This window comes from Tiliqua scincoides, chromosome 3 (assembly GCF_035046505.1).
Source record: "Tiliqua scincoides isolate rTilSci1 chromosome 3, rTilSci1.hap2, whole genome shotgun sequence".
NCBI lineage: Eukaryota > Metazoa > Chordata > Lepidosauria > Squamata > Scincidae > Tiliqua > Tiliqua scincoides.
The window spans coordinates 153037963-153057259 of NC_089823.1; the positions used below are offsets into that span (position 1 = coordinate 153037963).

Genomic DNA, 19297 nt, shown 5'->3' on the forward strand with positions numbered 1-19297 from the left:
AAAACTAAAGGACTGAAACATACACCTGCCTAAAAGTGTAAAGGTGAGAAAGGAACCCCAGCACAAAGAGGGGTACACAGCACAACCCAAATTCTGCACTAAGAAAAATCAAATTTTGAGAGCTATTTAAATTACGCAAAAGGAGCAATTTTTGAAGTAGGGCACTGGTTGCCATTCCATTTCCATCAGAAATCTTATTTAACCACACCTTTGGCTTCTGAGGTCCCTAACAATTTCAAGTCTACCTTCATAACCATATGAACTAGAGCAGCGTTTCTCAACATTTGCCCTCCACAATACTACTTCACATGGTTCACCTATTCAAAGTACCACCGGAAGTAACTGGCGATGACATCATTGCCAGTCACTTCTGGGTTGGGAGGGGAGAGGAAATGCAACCAACGCTGGCTCAGGGTGGACAGGAGGGCTTTTTTGAATGCAGAAAAGCATGCTTTGGAGACACCTACCGCTGTTTGTTTTGTCATGTTCCTGGTCTCGCTGCCAGGCAGCAGGTATCCAGGGGTCCCACAAGTACCACCAGACACAAACTCAAGTACCACTGGTGGTACCTGTACCACTGGTTGAAAAACACTGGGCAAAAGATTTTCTTTTTTTTTTAAACACACACACACACACACACACACACACACACACACACACACACACAGAGGCAGAGGAGAGGTTTTTATGAATAGCTGAACCCTGTACCCAATAATGTGGAATGGCACAATATACAGTAATACACATGCTCAGACCATGTCAATTTCTTTCAATGTGGTCATTTCCAAAAACCCTGCCACAAGCACGCATGGACAATGCATACAGTAAATTCCAGACAATTCTATATAGGCTGAGCACTGTGTAGAAGAAACATGTTACTTTGCAACTCTGTGATCTGGCCCTATCTCTTCTAGTAACTGAAGCTGTTCCTTCCAAGTGTCAGAGGGCTGGTGAGGAGAAGGGGTCTGTGTTGTTGCTGACTCTGCTGTCTGTGTTCAGTGGATAAAGCAGTTCATTCTTCAGGGCTAGCAAGCCAGCACTTTCCATAAGCAATAAAACTCACTTAGTGGTTTTCTAAGCTCATACCCTTCCTCGTGCCCCGGCCCCCCTCAATGTCCTTGTTTAAATTAGGCCATCTTGCAGCCTGACTGGATCACATAAACCCAAGGGGTGAAAGTTTCCCATATGTAACTTTCAGAAATAGTATGGCAGATGCATAAAACCTCCCGCACACAAATAAGTCACATTTACAATGAAGTAACATGGGAACATTAAAATGACCAACCAACTCAATTAATGCTGCTTTACCGACAGGAGACATTCCTTTCTGCTGTCGTAACTGCAGCAGTGACACTGCAAAAGGCTTGCTGCTACATAGAGCCTGGAAACTGGCAGTGGAAGCTGCTTGCTGCTCCTTGTGATCATCAATGGATCTCCTCGACCCCCGCCAAGGTGAACAATGATGGGGGGGCATTCTGTGAGCAGGGAGAGGCACCCTGGGGTGAGGGAAGGAGGCATGTCTGGCAGGGAGGGGCTGTATCCCAGCACAAGCAATTCCCCTCCAAAGCCTCCTGACAGAGGTATCCTTTTCTCTCCTTGGACTTGTGCCAGCTACATAGCTGGCACAGATCTGAGAAGGCCCATAGAGTCATAGAACATGATTCTAACCCATAGCATACAGCACTGCCTGTTTTAGCACCTCTGCATGCTATTGCATGGGGGAGGATAGGATTGGGTAGTTATTAATCTTAATCATTTTAACAGTCCAGTATTAACCATGAGTACTCAAAACTTCAACTGGGTTTGATTCTAACTTAAGTAAACAGGTTTAGGACAGAACTTTTGAAATTTTTCAAGCGCAACTTAATTGAGTCTAGGAAACTGAAGGGTCTGGCCCTTCTGCCAGTTATCTGCCTGTCTCAACGCCTCTACTTGCAAGACTGACACAGGTATGCCATGCAACTCCCACTTATTCTGACTATTAACCAAGAGACCTTCTTCACACATTTCATTAGAAACTGATCTTGTTTATGAGGAATTCTCTTGGGAATTTCTTGGAAAATCAGCTTTGGGGCACCAATTACCTAAGTTTCACTTGTTAATTGGCATTTAGGTCCTGAGAAAGTAAATTTTACTACCTAGCTATGAGAATAAGGTCAGTACCGCCTCAAGAATTAACCTGGGTTGTTAGGTCACCTCCTTTCTGAAGACTGCAGTCTCCTTTAAATGCAAATAAAGTTTTGTTTTTTTTTAGAACTGTTTCTAAGCTGAGAGGTTGTCTGATCTTCAGCAAGCACCATGGGGTTTCACAGATCAAAACTGCTTTCTGACCTGAATCCTGGGAGATATGAAATATGCAGCTTCATGCAACCACAGCTGGATCGACAAATGCAGCAGAATGAAGTAGCAGAAAAGACTATTCCGTTTACAGATATGGGGGTGGGACATCAACTATTGACTCCTTCTCTCTGTGAAAAACTCCCTAGGAACAGAAAACTAGCAAAGCAGGGAGAAAGGTTATTACATTGCTTTATCTGCTGTGCGGGTTTTCTACCTGAAGGTGCCTCTTAGCATAAGGAGCATTTAAAAAAGAAAAAAAGAAAGAAAAATTGACCACCAACCTGCAGATTAAAATAATCTAATTGTCACTTCCTTCTGGCTGCATGTGTAGACCAGGTCTCAGTAAGAGGATTGTCCTGGACTTCTCCAAGAACATTAACAGCCATTTGAGCCTTCACTTTCCACACCATAATTTGTGCCTGTAAATATTCTTTAGTAGCATATATTATTTAGATATTTTTCCTCTCCCTCTCTTTTGCTCTGGAAGACTGCTAGCTTGTAAACCGTATTTTTAAAAAATACAAAGTTTGCTCTGTCCTTTTCTTATTCCTTAACCTTCCACTGGATGCATTAAGAAAATGCACAGCTTTTTCACATTTTGTTTCTTAAACTTTATTCCCCCCAGCAAAGAACAAAGACATGCCACCTTCTATCTGTCCCTCAGGAGTGTCTCAGGATGCTGTGAAATTCCATAGGCACACAATACATGGAATAAGCCTCATATTCAGTGACACACAACCATAATTCCAAACACAGTGAAAAAGCAGGAATGTAATCAACTCTTCTGTCAGAAACTGAAGGAGACATACAAAGTCTCTGAATGACAAGATAAATTAATTAGGAAAACCAGGATCACATGATATTAGCAGATATGGTTTCATCATCAGGAAAGTACTAATGAACCAAGGGTATAGTTATGTTTTCCTACAGAGGACAATAAAAAATCAAAACCTAAGCTTGTCATATGACCACCAGTGCAGATACTTTAATGTCTCTGAGTGATGGTCACTGCCCATTTCAAGTCTAAACTCTAGAGCAGTGATTTTCAATCTTTTTCATCTCGTGGCACACTGACAAGGCACTAAAATTGTCAAGGCACACCATCAGGTTTTTGACAATTGACAAGGCACACTATGCTGCCAGTGGGGGGCTCATATCCCCACTGGCCCTACTAATAAATGATCTTCCCCCAAATTCCTGTGGCACACCTGTGGACCACTCGCGGCACACTAATGTGCCACGGCACAGTGGTTAAAAATGGCTGCTCTAGAGTCTGGTTCATGTAAGAGTACAGGTTTCTACATACTCAAAGCGGTTAGGCTGCTCTTACACCCAACACATTGAATGCTCCCCCCCCCCACATTCACTGAAACCTTTTCAAGTGTCTGAAAAGAAGATTCATAAATGGTTATTTTTGGTGTTTTTGCCTGTTTTTAAGAGGATCATACACGCTTATAAACTGGTCTGTTTGCCTGGAGTAAAAATCACTTCCAGGTGACTAGGCGGGAAAACTCTGTAAGCTGTGAGTCAGTTCACTCTGTCCCTACAGACCAATGCACCATAAATATGAGCAGGCTAGTAAATATATACTGTATAATAGATTTATTTGAGAAGCTAAAGTCATGTATAGTCTCCTTATTCTATCCAAGATGCTTTTTTTTTCCATTAGTCAAGCCTCACAGAACAGGCTGTGCTTCTCCCAACATCAGCTTAGCTTTGCACAGGAATTGGGTGGGAGAAGAGGAAAATTAGGGCAGGAGGTATCACTTTTGAGTCATTTTCTAAAGATGAGAGTCTCAACAGTGAACTCACAGGCGCTATTATCATTACTGAACAGATGTTTAAAATCGAATACCATCTCACTCTTCACTTCCTAAAACAGCTCAGAAATATTGCATTCTGTCAGATACTCGGAGGTGAAAGCTGTAAGTTACTGTTGCAAACTTGGGTCTAGAATGCACTGGCACAAACATTTCATGAAGTCAGGAGGTTCAGATTGGGGGGGGACGAATCAAATTCACAGTGCCAAACCCTCCAGTGTCACATCATTCCCTGAAGGCATCAGAGACATTTGAGCCTGTTAATGCTCAAACACTTCTCATCTCAAATGTTCCAACGTGCATGATATCACAGAAGTTGCTATATTTGATGGCTCAGTGCATTAATCCCTGCATATACTTCTATATCAACATGTTAAATCTGTGTTGTGCTTTGAAAGATGAAAGACAAAATACCTACAAACTGATGCCGTGTCACGCAGAGACTGATACGTTTCTTGTTTGAATGATGTTACGTGCCGGCCATCTTTTGCAAGCAGCAGTACAGCACCTGTGTCATTTCTCCTCTACACATGCATACAGCACCTGATCATTATTATAACCAGGATGCACTTACACTTGTGGCTCAGTTCAGCCTATGAGGAGAATTCTGCTGCCAGAGCCCCTTATTTGGAACATATCACTTTGATGTTACAAGCTCTGTGCTGGCTCCTGGTTTTTTTACCACCTAACTCCAAGTGTTGGTTATCATCTTTAAAGCCTTAAATGGTCCAAATGTGGGTATTTAGAGGCCTGCTCACTCCCACACGTTCCTGCCCACTCACTGAGATCTTCAGAGGAGGCTTTGTTCCATATCCCAGTCACTCTCTGAAGTACCGCTGGTGACTATGTAGAGCAAACTGAGGCACCTCTATGCTGGCACTTCCACCCTCAAGCCCCTTCCCTGTTCCACCACCTTCCTGAGAGTTAAAGCCATCTTGTTGCAATAGGTCTTCATTATTGGACAATTCATTCCCCCCCCCCTGCTTGCCACTAACTTATCTTTTGTTGTTCTTCTTATGTTGATAAATGTTTTATTTATTGTTGTTTAAAATTTCTTATTTTATGATCATTACATGTTGTTTTGGGGCTGAAAAGCAGGCTTTGCAAATTAACAAAACAGCTACCTACCAGTATGCTAGGTTTCTCTCCCAAACAGCACTGCAACTACTGTCTTTTTTCATATCAATGAGAAATATGAAATTATCTGGCATGGAGAACATAGAGGGGAATGACTAGGTATCCATACAAGCAACTGCAAAATGATACGCAAGTCAGCTTGTTGAAGTTGCCTTGGTGGAAAAGGCTGACGTACCTAACACTTTGCACCAAGCATATTTATTTGCTCCTGTAAGGTCAACTAAGTACATTTCTACTGACGAAATCAGGAAAGAACCATAGTTTATGGATGTAGACCTACCATCAGTCCTATTTCATTAGTAATGATAGCATAGAGCTGTTTAGACAAGGCTCAAGGGCTATGTACTCTCATCTAAAGGCCAGTTTGGTTATTACAGCAGGCTTGCAGGAGTGTGAGCAACTCTTGCTTCTGATGCAACACTTGAACCAATGTATTGATGCAAAAAGCACAAGTGGGAAACCAACCATTCAAATCTCAGATCAGGCATGAACGCACTGGGTGCCTTTAAGCAAGGCAAAATCTCCCAGCCTTGCATCTTCATTTGTAATATGGGGATAGTAACAGTGGCCTTCCGGGGCTGCTGCAAGGATTACAGATTATGTGTGAGAAGTACTTTGAGTTTTTAAGACTTATTATTACTGTGTTTTTAGTAGTGATTTTGCTGCTGTCAGTTTTTCGCTTTTTCTTGTGAAGAGCTCCCTTGGTGTGAGCTACCTTGACTGTTACAAGGAAACAAGGTACAAACTAACAAAGCATTGCTGAAGTCTTGCAGGCCCAATCCTACAGCGGTATCTGTTGGTTCCACAGCTCACAAAAGCAGGGCAACATCTTTATTTAGGACCAACTAAAATATCACCAAACAACAATTTTGGAATTCTCCAAAACTCTTCTTCAGGCTGCATGCAAAGCATTCAGCAAGGAGGAATAGGGGAGAGAGGGGGAAAAATGGGGGGTATGATAGAAAAGCTCAGGGTCAATAGCCGGTTCACTGGTGCCATCTTTTTAGACAGCATTAAATCACAAAACCCTAGAAGCTGAAAAAGTCATCTGGCACCTCAGTTTTGGGCTCCTAGATCAAAACCAGATTTGTTGAGCCGTGGGTTAAGAGCACCGTATGGTGGGAATCACAGCTGAAGCCTACATCATACTCTGTGACCCTTCTAAATCAAGACTTGACAAACTTGCTTTGGGAACTAGTTCAAAAATTTAAGATTTTCCTTCCCTTTGCCTAAATTCCTCCTTATGAAGTGCAGGCAACCTCCAACCCCATGCTCCACCCTGCAACAACTAAAGAGAAATCGGACCAACATGGAAAGGCAAAGAGAAGTGAAAGTGTTTGCGTCTGGGAAGTGTTAAAAAAAATTAGAGAACAACAGAAATCATTCAGAGACCTAAGTGAGCACTGCAAACTATGAGAGGATGGAGAATGTGGGTGGAAAGGCTGGATGATAGCACTAACATGACCTTGAAGAGTAAGAAAGAGAGTGAAAGTAGGCTAGAAGAAAAGGACTTTGAAGAGAGAAAAGAAACACAGGGACAGAGAAGTTGGGTAGAAAAGGCAAGTAGTTAGATTTTTTAGCAGACACACCTTCGTTTCTGGGGGTCAGAGGGCCAAATGGGGAAAACTATTGCATGTCCCACCCCACCCACTCAGTATTCCCTTTCTCACAGGATAGCCACACTCACAAAGTGGGGAGGAGGTAGGGCACTTCTCTTCCTCTGTCTGCTGCTGAACCGAAGCCAGGTTGAGCCTGAACACTTGGCAAAGTGGGCAAAGTGTCTGGCTAGACACACTTGCTTTCCTCGAGAATTGATACCTGTCAGGTTTAGCCAGCCCTGGATTAACCACTTAGCGAAATAAGGATGTGCTTAGGGCAGGGCTTCTCAAACTAAGGCGTCGCGACGCTCCAGCCTGAGGGCCTTGGACTCTTTCCCCTTAAGGGGTGGGGGGGTAAGCAGTGACGCAACCCTCAGGATCACGTCGCTAAGGGGGCTGCGGGGACTGACATTTACTTACCAGTCCTTGCAGCAGCTTCCTGGGGGTGCGGCGAGCCCTGAGTGACCCTCCACAGTGCTCCCCAGCCTTCGAAAAGTGAATCGCGCTCCACTTCCAGTTTTGTGGAGGAGGGGCGCAATCGCTCCACTTTCACTTTCTAAGCTTCAGGTAGCCCTGCAGATGGTCGTGCAGGGCTCCCCACACCCCCGGGAGGCTACTGCAGGGACTGTTAATTAAATGCCAGTCCCTGCAGCCCCCTTAACTGCCTTCCCCCTGCCCTTGCTGCCTTCCCCGCTCCCACGCAGGCACTTACTGAGGTCCTCAAACTCCCTGAGAATTTAAGAACCACAGGCTTAGGGCATCAAGGGAAGAGGGGGCACCATAGGGTTTTTTCCAGTGCTGGATTTACCATGGAAAAAATAACCCAGTTAACCAAAATGAAAAGTCTGGAAAAAGAAGGGAGAATCACTGAACCCAAAGTACATTAAATCAAAATATATTTTAATGAAGTTTCTTTTGAGTTTTTTAAAAAGCAAATTCTGTTTTAAAGCACCAAAAGCTGAAGACAGTGGTTCCCAAACTTTTAAGCACTGGAACCCGCTTTTAAAATGACACTCTATCAGGACCCATCTAGGTTTACAAGACTTAAAAAAAAATCTACTCTACAAAGAAATATTTTTCTTTCAGAAAAAGATGCTCCAACATTTATCTTCCTGTATTTACACAAGCTTGCAAACTGCAGAAGTTGAGGTCTTTGCAGGGCAAATAGCAGCTATCTGATGTCTGAATGGCCTCAGGGCTTGAGGCAAATTAGTTATCTGATCTTTTCACTGGGGGCTCTGCTTGGTTGCTACAGGGGCCACCAAAAATTGTGTCGCGACCCACCACTTGGTCCCAACCCAGTTTGGGAACCAATGGATTAAGAAAATACAAGAACTTAAATTAAAATAACCTTTTTCCAGCCATTACCTTTGCTGTGTGTGTGTCTTGCTTTAACCACATTCTACAAGCAGCAGCATGCTGCTTACTTACAGCACAGAAGTAGAAAAAGCTACAGAGTCCTAGAGAGGCAGGGATGGATTTGGATCAATCCCTTCTCAAGGGGAAAGTTCACAGGCCTTCCCTGAAATGTATGCACAGATTTTCATAACAATTCCCAGGAGTCTTTGTCCTCGTACTTCCTGGAGAGCAAGTGGTGTTTCTTTCATGAACCAGCATTCTATTCCAACAGCGGGACAAAGCCTACTGCAGGAGGATGTCCCAGCATAGAAGCTTTAGGGGGATTCAAAGAGTCCAAAAATAAGAAAAAACTAGGCATTCATTGCAGTGAACATCTTGGAAGCAAGGCCATGTCCCCGACCACAAGGTAAGATGCAGTGGTTGTCTTGAGGGGCATGTTTTAGGCATTGTTAAGGGTAGCAGAGGGAGTCAGGTCTGTCCCATGTGGCCCCATCTATTGGGGGCAGTGTCCTTCCCAAGTCTGTTTGAATGAACTGTATTGCTGTTGGGCAGCTCCTATTTGGCCAGCCCTTCAGAGTGTTCTGTGTTGTGTTAATCATCTGCACTCTGTGTGTATCTTGGTTCCATTTCTTGTGGTTTTTCAAAGTGAAGGGGGGGCAAGGGTAAGTGAAAACAGAGTGAAAGCAACTTGCTCCCTGTGTGGAGGCTGGTCAGCTGGGCTTTTTTTTTAGACCAATCGGGTTGCTCGGGGCCACTCAAATGCTAAGGACTCTGAAATTTCTGAGCCAACCTGGCACAGCTTCTGTGAGCTACTCAGGGCAACTGTGCTAACCCTTTGCAAAGCAGACCTCTTAACAGACCTGAACATCTTGGCAGTCCAGTGCCCAACTTTTGCCAATGAAATCTCTGTCTGATTAGAACTTGCTGCTACTCCATGTCCTGTTACTTGCAAATTACATGCGCTATGGCAGATGGATCCATCCTTGATCCTATCCAAGATTTCAGAAGGTCCTGATTGGTGGCTTATCCATTTTGGAACCTTTATTGAACTAGTAGGCAAGGGAGCATTTCTGGGAAGTTTCCTAGACCGAGACAGCAAAATTGTCCACTGCTATTTCCTGTTCAAACCTTGGTATTTGTGATTTCTCAGGCAAGGTCTCAGTGCTGAGAAACATTTTACCTCCCTCTTTAAAAGGGACATGTCTGCGATCCCAGTGTCATGAAAGAAGAAAACAATGGGCCAGGTCTTGCCACAGTGACTCCCCCTTGCCCATGTGTTTGAAATGTAAACAGATCCTGTTGTGTTGGATGTGAGGATGCTGTCCAAATGGAAAAGAGCTTCAGGTCAAGTTCTCCTCCATTCCTTGGACTGCTTTCAAATTCAGGCAGCCCCCCCCCCCAAGAACCCAGAAAACCCCACCATTTTCTCGACTGAAGTATATTAAAAATTCCAACAGAACAACTATGCAACAAGGCAGGCTGGATCTCTACTAAGTATAGAAGCAGATTTTTGACATTAGATTAGTTTTGAGAATATGATTAAACACTTTGCAATTTTGAAAAACAAGTTGTAAGTAGGCAACAATAAAAAACATTTTGCATCTCTGATTTGTGTATGTTAACATGTATGATTTGTATATAGAACAGTCCAGTAGGATTGGGCCCATAATGTCATTTTTTAAAATGCAATGTAAAACTGGTGCCATAGCATTTACTGTAAAAAAAAAATCTTACTGTAAGTTTTGTTTCATTTCAAAAGATAAAATTTTATTTTACTGTTTAGTATTGTTTTCATTTTGAATTACATACATATGGGCGGCACCACAATCTATTCAGTGCTGAGAGCCTCTAAAGGTCTTAATCCGGCCCTGGGTTTAGCACAGGCCAACACACATTTTGCTTCCTTAAACGTTATACCAATTCCTGGGTATATTTGGGGTGCTGATTCCAAAAATAGCATCCATTTTTCCCTGTCACATCTAGTTTTGGAGATATAGTATAGCCTCATTAGTGAAGGGTTCAGGCAGCTTCCTCAAGACGAAGCCTACATCATGGCTTCCTCATGAGGAAGCTGCTTGAACCCTTCACTAATGAGGCTATACTATATCTCCAAAACTAGACGTGTTAGGGCAAAACATGCCATTTTTGGAATCAGCACCCCAAATTCATATCAAACCACCATAAAGTTTGGGAAAAACTTTTCTGACCCTCAATTTTGTAGGCCTGTGTTATCACAGTTTATTTGATTGCAACACCATTTTAATTCTCCCTTCACTTCACTTATACCGAGAATAAACAGCACTGGATTTGCCTCAATTTCCAATTCTCTCAACTTCCACAAATGCCAACTTCCTCTAGTGTGCGCCTTGAGCCAACGGCCCGGAAGCCTGCAGAACAAGCATTGTTTGCTCAGGGAAGCACAAACATAGGACAAGCATAGAAATCATGTTTCTGCACACCGTTGGTCATCTGAACTACAAGGTGATTCCAAGAGCTTGTAAAACACTAGAACAGTGTTTCTCAAACTGTGGGTCAGGACCCACTAGGTGGGTTACGAGTCCATTTCAGGTGGGTCCCCATTAATTTCAATATGTTATTTTTAATATATTAGACTTGATGCTACCATGGTATGTGACTGCATTTACAGATCTGTACTTTTAACAAGATATTATGTAAATTATTTTAACAATGAAAGAAAATGGGACTTACTCCTGGGTAAGTGTGGGTAGGACTGCAGCCTAGGATGGTTAAAAATTTTCCTGCTTGATAATGTCACTTTCAGTCATGTCATCATTTCCAATGAGTCCTGACAGATTCGCATTCTAAAAAGTGGGTCCAGGTGCTATATGTGTGAGAACCACTGTACGAGGGTATCTAAAGCAGTGTTACTCAAACTGTGGGTCAGGACCCACTAGGTGGGTCGCAAGCCAATTTCAGGTGGGTTCCCACTCATTTCTATGTCTATTTTATTTTTAATACATTAGACTTGATGCTACCATGGTATGTGACTGCATTTGGGGAAATGTTGTATATCTGTACTTTTAACAGGCTACTAGGTATTTGCTTATAATGATGATGAGGCTTATGTCTGGATAAGCGTGGATAGGATTGCAGCCTTTGGGAGGTTTGGAGATTTTTTTTTTTTTAAACAGAGTATCAACTACTTGGGAGGGTTAGGCGGATTCTTCCTTATTTTAAATAGAATTTTTAAACTTAACTTATTATAAATTTTTCATTTACTTAATCTGATTTTGTCATATGGGGATTGTTAAAAATTTTCCTGCTTGATGATGTCACTTTGAGCCATAACATCACTTCCAGATTAATGACATCACTTCTGGTGAGCCCCAGCAGATTGCCAGTGGCTCCTGTGCTAAAAGGTTTGAGAACCTCTGCTCTAGAGAAAGTGAGGATTTTCAGCAGAACTGCAAATCAAGTAATTTTACCCACACTAGAATTTCAGAAACTAACACTTCAAAACAGTATTACCATCCAACTCCGCATACACACACACACAATAAAATGTGCAGTTGTCCATCAAGACAGATGTGTTTATGCTCATGAACTTAACTTTCTTACAGAGATATTAAGAATCCAGGAGAATAAAAGAAGAATCCAGGGGGAAAAGAGAAGAAACAAAGAGTTATGAGCAAAAAAGTGACAGGCTGGATCCAGAAATGCCAAGCAGGCTTTCTTCACTGGCATGTTCGCATCAGAACGCCTAGCCCATGAATCGAGAAGCGACAACTTCCTAATCTTGCATGCCAAGACCAGAGGCTCACTGCTGTAGTAGGCAGCCTGTTCACACCTGCCAGTGCTTTGGAAAAAGCTTAAAATACTGTAGGCAGCTTGCAGAATTCCAAACAGGTGTTAAGAGGGTTTAACTTTGGAAAAGCTAGATTATAACTGGCATCTGTAGAGCTCGACTGCTGCGGCTGCCTTTTTATTTTTTACACATGTCTCATCGCAGAGAGGAGAGCGGTGGAAGGGAGTCCAAAAGCAGGCACACAAGCAGGTTCACAAATGCTGGCTTAGTAGCCAGCAATTACTTGCGGCTACCCCCAAGCCCTCTCTTCTCCTGAGCCCTCCAGCATCAAACAGCTGAAATCACCTTGTGAATAACGTTGTTCCTCTCTCACTTCATGCTGGAACTTTGGGGGGGGGGGAACAAAAAACCAGAAGCAGCAGGAGTCTTGTCTTACTGCAAGATCCTCCCTGCCCAAGTTCTGTGATCCTCCCCAAAATCTCAGAAGCAACAGTTACAGACATTGAGAAGGTGGGTAAAAATGGTGGTGCTCACTTGTCCACATCTGCTCTGAGAACAAGATGTCTACATGATATATGGTACATTCAGGGGTCTATGTTATTCACAAAAACCCTGCAGCAGTTTCACGATTGCCTGCTCATTTTGAGAGTTTGTTGTATAGTGGATCACTGTGAGATGAATTTTCTCCTCACTGTGGCATGGGGGGGGGGAAGGGACAGAAAACTCTCTTGTACGAGATCATTAACACATGGCCAAGTTACCCAATTGCACCCACAGATCATAGATGCAACTGCCCCTCCACTCCACACAAGGTGCCCTTGTTCTGTCAAAGAAACTGTAATGGGACAAAAGGTCAAAAAAGCTGGATCCAACCCATTTTAGTAGAGAACAGAAAAATAAAAATGACAAGCTAGAGCAACTTCCTCCATAGCATTAGACAGGAGCCTCTTGTACTACACAGTAGGCAGTAATGCACTGTTCATTGCATTTTTCACTCTAAATGGCCCTGGGATGTCTCATGGAAGAACTTCCTTCATACCTCTTCCTCATTCTAACCTCTTATGCAGAAATACATGAAATAATTTCAAATGATTTCTCAATCAAAAAGTAGGCAGGGAATGCTTCTGTATGTCTGAATTCAAGGCCATAGGTAAACTTTATATTCTCTGGGGTCCCCTTCTCAAGACCAAAGTGTTTTTAAAAACACTTTTTTTCAGCGTGGTGTTCTAGCAGCTAGCCATCATCTCTCAGACTACCCTGTCTGAACTTTGCTTTAATCCTCCCTATAGTACTTTGCAATCTGATAGATAGGCTGGTAAGCTTCTGTTAAAGTTTGATAGCACTCGCGAAAATTGGTTTTCCTAGACAGCTGTAGCAACTGCTCTGCAGGAACCAGTTCAGCAGCAAGTGTGTGGAAACACAATATTCTGAGACCTTTTGGGGGGGGGGTGTTATTACACACTCAGCCAGATGCATCTTTTTTAAACGTATCAGAGACTTGAAAACATAGTTTGTGCTGTGGGTGCCTCCCATGTTAATTATCCTGAACAGGGAGATGAGCTGCAGGTGTGGTCTGGTGGTTGTGTGCAAGGTTGCTGGAAGAATGCTAAGCAGGAACAGTCCTGGTTGAATATTGGATTGAAGACTGAAAGCTGATAAACCTGTCATGAGACAACCGAGCCAGGAGGAGTCACTGTTTACAGCTTGGCTGACTGGAAACTGCACCTGCTGCCACAAGTGACATGGAAGAAAAAGGCTCTAAAGGTAATAAACTTATTTGTATGATGAAGCTGCTTTGTAAGTCTGGAAAGGGTGGGATATAAATCTCTCAGATAAATAGCTATTTAATGAGACCCGAGAGCTGGGAAGATGTATGCCTGGTTTTGATGGAAACTGGGAATATTCATCAGCAGGAGAATCAAAACCTGCCTGGCAATTCTAGAATTAAAACAGGGATGCATCTTATCTGTTTTTTCTGCCTTTTCATTTAGTAAAAGATAAGGTTTGAAAAAGCACCCTTTATCATTAAAGTCCATCACTGAATAATTTATAAGGGCCACATATTACCTATGAACTACATATAACCTTAATAATGTGGTTGGCTCTGATATGCTTAGTTTTTCTTCACTCAATAACAGTCAATAACTGTCAACTGTCAATAACAGTCAATAACAGTGGGTGGATTTTTTTTTAATCCATTGCCCCAAATCCACACACACACCCTCCCTGTCAGTGGTTGCAACTGTGTAAAACACAGAAACAAGTAGTAACACTAGGTCCAAGCACACTATTGTCATCAATGCCAACAGTGAAACACCAGCCCCAAGAAACACACCAGCAATTGTTTGCTTTGGGAGAGGTTATGTTGTCCTACCAAAAGGTAAGCTCAGAGCCCTGCAGTGTTAGGCACTACCTCCAGCAATTGAGTTCTCATCGATTTGCCAGTCTAAGGGCACAGGATAAGTACTTTAATATTAGAAGTCCCTCTACTGAGGCAGGAGAAAACTGAAGCAAGGATGACAAACTGATTGAGCTCTAAGCAATAAATCAAGTAGGAGGCACAAGCACAAGAACCAGATGATTCAGGCCCAAACCTTAGTGACAACATGAGTGATCTGCAACTGAATTAAAAAATTTTTTTAAAAGACTTTGATGTTGTATCTGGGGGCTTTAGTTTTATTGAGTAACAGTGCAGGGAAGGAGGGCTTTGCTCCCTTCTCTACAGTTGGCTTCCAGATCAAAATCCTCACACTGCAGTCAAAACTATGAGCCCTGCAGGAGACAGGTACAGTATCTATATTATGCCTAAAGGTCTGTATGCTGCAGGGCTTGTAGCAACTTTAACAAGGAGAGACTTAGCCTGGAGCTGTGATGTGGGGTAAAGCACCCACTCTCCCCAGGACTGCTGTTCTGTTAAAAAAAAAAAAAAAATCAAAGCCTCCAATGCTTCCTCAATGTTTAAAAAAGAAAGGAAATTTGATCACAGATGTTGCATGTAATTTGCCCATCACTTTGTGCAACCCAACGACCAATCTCAGGACCCCATTAAAACTATACCATTTATTTTTGCCAAAGGGGGTTGCTAGAACCCCACCATTCCCTCCTCCACAGGCCAGAGCAAACACCACCCACCCCTCCATTGTGCAGCTAACCAGCAGGGGCATCATCAAAAATGGGACCTGGTCAGGCACATGCTGATGGCCCATACCTGTGCCCAGCCACATGGCCCCTGTCCTGCTGCCCCTGCTACCCTTCCCCAGTGTCCAGTAAGCATCACCATAGTTTATCGGGTGATGGGGACAGAGCAGCTGTCTGTCCTCCTCTTTGTCGGATGCCATTTTAAAATGCCCTGGTTGCAATGCTGGGAGGGGGAAATAGTGCCCACATGCTGTAGCAGCAGCATGAAGAAGACCTCTCCCCTGTAAGCACAGTTTTTGGGCAGACCGGGCAGAGGAGGTAGTTGGCACAGGTGCCTGCACACTCACATATATGCACACTTATATATGCCAGCCCCATTACCCTACGGTAGGTCTCCTGCTACTTCAGGCTACAGAAAATAGGAACTTGCCAAACCCAGCCTTTTGTGGCTTGGGCCTTATGTTAGGAATCTCATTCTCAAGGCTTCCATACTCAAGAGAACAATTCTGAGTTTGTAGAACATGACACAAGACTGGGATGCAATCCCTTCCTAGAAGATACAGGACTGCACTCCCAAGAGCTGAATTGAAAGCTATTTGCATATCTTATCATAAATGTGATGAATCCCAAACTTGAGCTGGATGGATCTTTCTTTCGACACTACTGATTTAAATAGGCGTTACCATTATACAGCTGGAGAGCGGTCACGCTACATGCATTACAACAAAAAACCCCATATGCCTGTGAGATTAATAGCATCAGAAGCAGGCAAAGTGCAATTTCAAAAGCTATATACTTTTTGTTATCACACGCAGCAAAGCCTCTTATCGAGAGGTCTTCAGTCTAGAGACCCTTGCTGATTTCTTACAAGTGTCTCTAAGACTCCAACTCCTTCAAGCTACCTATATGAATTAGGATTTCCCATGCAAGGCTGCAAAAGTAGGCTTTCAAATTTCTAGGTGCCTATATAAAAATGCTCAGGGGGCTGCATAATGTTTTAAACAACTTCTCAGCACTGAATTGAACAAAACTATTTCAACTTTCTAAGTGGCAGCATTATAGTTTTTGGAGCCCGAGCAACCAGACACCTTGCATTTTTTCTTGTTGTTTCCCGTATTGTGCCTAGATCATTAGTACAGCCAAATTTTTCGTCCACTAAGGTGTCTGGAGACAGAGGCCTTGAAAGGAGTGAGAAATCCAGGGTGCATCAATGAATGCTCTCCCCACATACTACCATGCACAGACATGAACAATAATTCCAGCCCTGGCTAGATGAAAGAAGATACAAGCAGACCACATGCTTGCAAAACAAAATATGAGTTTATAGCAAACCCCTTATAGATGTTTGGACTGAAGAATCCTACCCTGCAATGGGACTCACAGTGTGATGGCTACAATCTATTAAGCAGAGTGTTCCCAAACACTATGACCAGGGAAGTGGGATGTGTGGCGGAACCATTTACAAGAAGGATGCTATTTTCAGTGGCATTTCTATGGCAAGCAAGATGTGTACTCCAGAACCTTAAATTGGACAGATAGCATAGAAAAATATAGGTAAAATACATCCAGACTGGAAAGATGTGTGATGGTGGTGGGGGAATAGATTTCAGTGAGACTGTAGAATCATCCATAAATACTGATGTTGCTTCTGCAATCTGACAAACACTGAACACGCACTCAGGATCAACACTGCATCTTAAGCTTCACTTGTGCTGACAACTAATTACAGTAAACACAATGTCGGATCCATGCATTAAATTCACAGAAAGAGTAACCTCAAGACAGACACTTTAAAATTAACTTCTCACACTTACGCTGATATCCGAGGCTCCCTCTTCAGTCACAGGAAGCTGTTCTGAGCAGTTCTGAAGTTTATACATCCAGTAATGCTTTGCAGTGATGATGAAGTTCAAGGGCAAGAGAGCACCAGTCCCCAGGAGGAAGAAAATAATATAGGTGCCATTTAGGCGATCTTCAGGCTGATGAAAATCATACCTATTTCCTGTTGGCTCCTCAGATAATGGTGTCTCTTCTTGGATAGTGGTATTGATTGGATTGTACAAGTTTGCATTGGGGCAGCCATCGTCTTCATCCTCCAAATCAAGAGCCACTTTCAGGAGAAATAAATATACATGCATATAAGTTGTAATCTATAGCATCGCTAGTTTCAATTCACAGGATGCATTCTCACTAACTCTGCCTCTGGTTGACTGTCAGGACTACCCCTATAAACACACACCCACCAGAATCAATGTCGGAACTAAGAGGCAAACAATATGCAACATAAATGTGTCAGTGGCCTGGATATGCTTTCATTTTCCAGGTAAACAGTACTTGGACTGAAAGCCTTATGGATCAGAACCACAGTGCAAGGGATTCATTCAGGGAAGCCCCCCCCCCCCCCACAGTCCTTATTCATTGGGGTTGAGCAGGCACTGGAATGATTCTCACAAGGGCGCCTTAAGTAAGCTGCAGTTCTCTCTTTCCTGCCCCTTTACCTGCAATATAGAGAAAGTAGTATTGGCCTGCTTTACAGAGCTATTGTAAGGAATATGCCATGCACTGCCCTCAAAATGCACTGCAGAATTGCTGAACATTAAGAAATAAAACCAATTTGGTTGCCATAACCTTCAAAGGCAATGGTCCCACGTTCCTTAAAGAAACTAGCATTAGAAGGACAGAGCGTTCCAAGATTCAAAGCAATGTCTTCGATCCTTCAGGACGGAAAGAGTTAGCGAGAGCTTCCTTATGCATTATGCAACACTGCCTAGTGAAATCCACTAAAGCCCAAGCAGGTCTTTAGAAGGGCCTGCTGCAAAATATTCTTATTTAAACAGAGACTCTTAAACGTATTCGGCAATATTTCCAAGGTTTTCTTGGAATGCTTCTAAAGTACTAACTGAATTTGCCAAATGTTTTACTTTTCAGCTGTTAGCTGCCTCGAGTCTTCAGAGAAGATGGGACAAAATGGTCATTTCTGTTCAGTGGGCCTTTGGTTGCCAAAGGGAAAGGAAGGATAATAATGCTTTAAAGTAAGTAAATAAATATAATTAAAGCTTGCAAAAGGAATATGGAATAAATATTCCCAGGAGATACTATCATACAAACTAAGCAAGAGCAAACAGTAACTCCAGAATTTAAGAAGCAGATGGAATCACTCCAGGCAGAAGCCAGCATGAATATTTATGCTTATATATATGGCCTTCCCTTTTTCCAAATCTTAGTGCATATCTCAACAGTCAAGAGTTAGGGGAGGGAGAAAAAATAAGTGGTTTTATTCCCCATTGATGTAGCCCAAGTAGAGAAGCTGCACTGTTCCTCTGTGGGATGGTGAGACTTCAATGCCAATCCAGAGGAGATGTGAAATGGCAATATGACAACTTTCACTGCACAAAGTAATTGCAAGTTTTTCAGTTACTCAAAGCTGCTTTTGAGATAAGATGGGACTTGATCGTTACCCCCCCCCCCAAATAAAAAACCAACATAAAAACACTGACAATGTTTGTTGCCTGTTTAGCTTAACTTAAGATAGAGCCGGAATTAATTCTACATTAGGTTCTTCCATGGCCAGAAGTCCAAAGATTTATCTTCCTCTCAACCACAACCCTCCCACCAAACAAGCTATTAGCTACCTCCCAAACTACCTAATACAATTCGGTTTCTCCATGGCCAGAAGTCCAGAGATCCAGTCCAGACATTTATTATTAACATTATTATTATTAACAGTATTTATATACCGCTTTTCAACTAAAAGTTCACAAAGCGGTTTACAGAGAAAAATCAAATAACTAAATGGCTCCCTGTCCCAAAAGGGCTCACAATCTAAAAAGATGCAAATGAATACCAGCAGACAGCCACTAGAACAGAAGTGCTGGGGTGACAGTGCTTTGGTTTAAAGGAACATTTATATTCCTTTCAACCAAAAACATCCCACAATACAAGCTTCCAGCTCTTAAAAAATGTGGTCTGAAAGACGCATTTTCTCAGAGCGTCAGACTTGAGAAACTTTATTATCCTTAACTTCCTGGTTACTCCTGATAACCAGGGCAACTTTTGACGTCTGAGAACCTGAGGAAGGTTCAACCTGCTACACTGAGATGCATCAGCCTCCCTAGGTTGGTGTCCCTTCCCACTGTGCT

The 19297-nt window shown here is 42.7% G+C and overlaps 1 protein-coding gene across 1 annotated transcript in view; it reads right to left on the reverse strand.

The window, feature by feature from the left end:
* The window catches only part of SLC29A3 (solute carrier family 29 member 3), a 41464-nt gene that overhangs the window by 20081 nt on the left and 2086 nt on the right, over window positions 1-19297 (reverse strand). The window contains exon 2 of the mRNA XM_066620422.1: window positions 16973-17268. Coding sequence (XP_066476519.1) covers window positions 16973-17268 — 296 coding nt within the window. The remainder of the gene's footprint in view (window positions 1-16972; window positions 17269-19297) is intronic.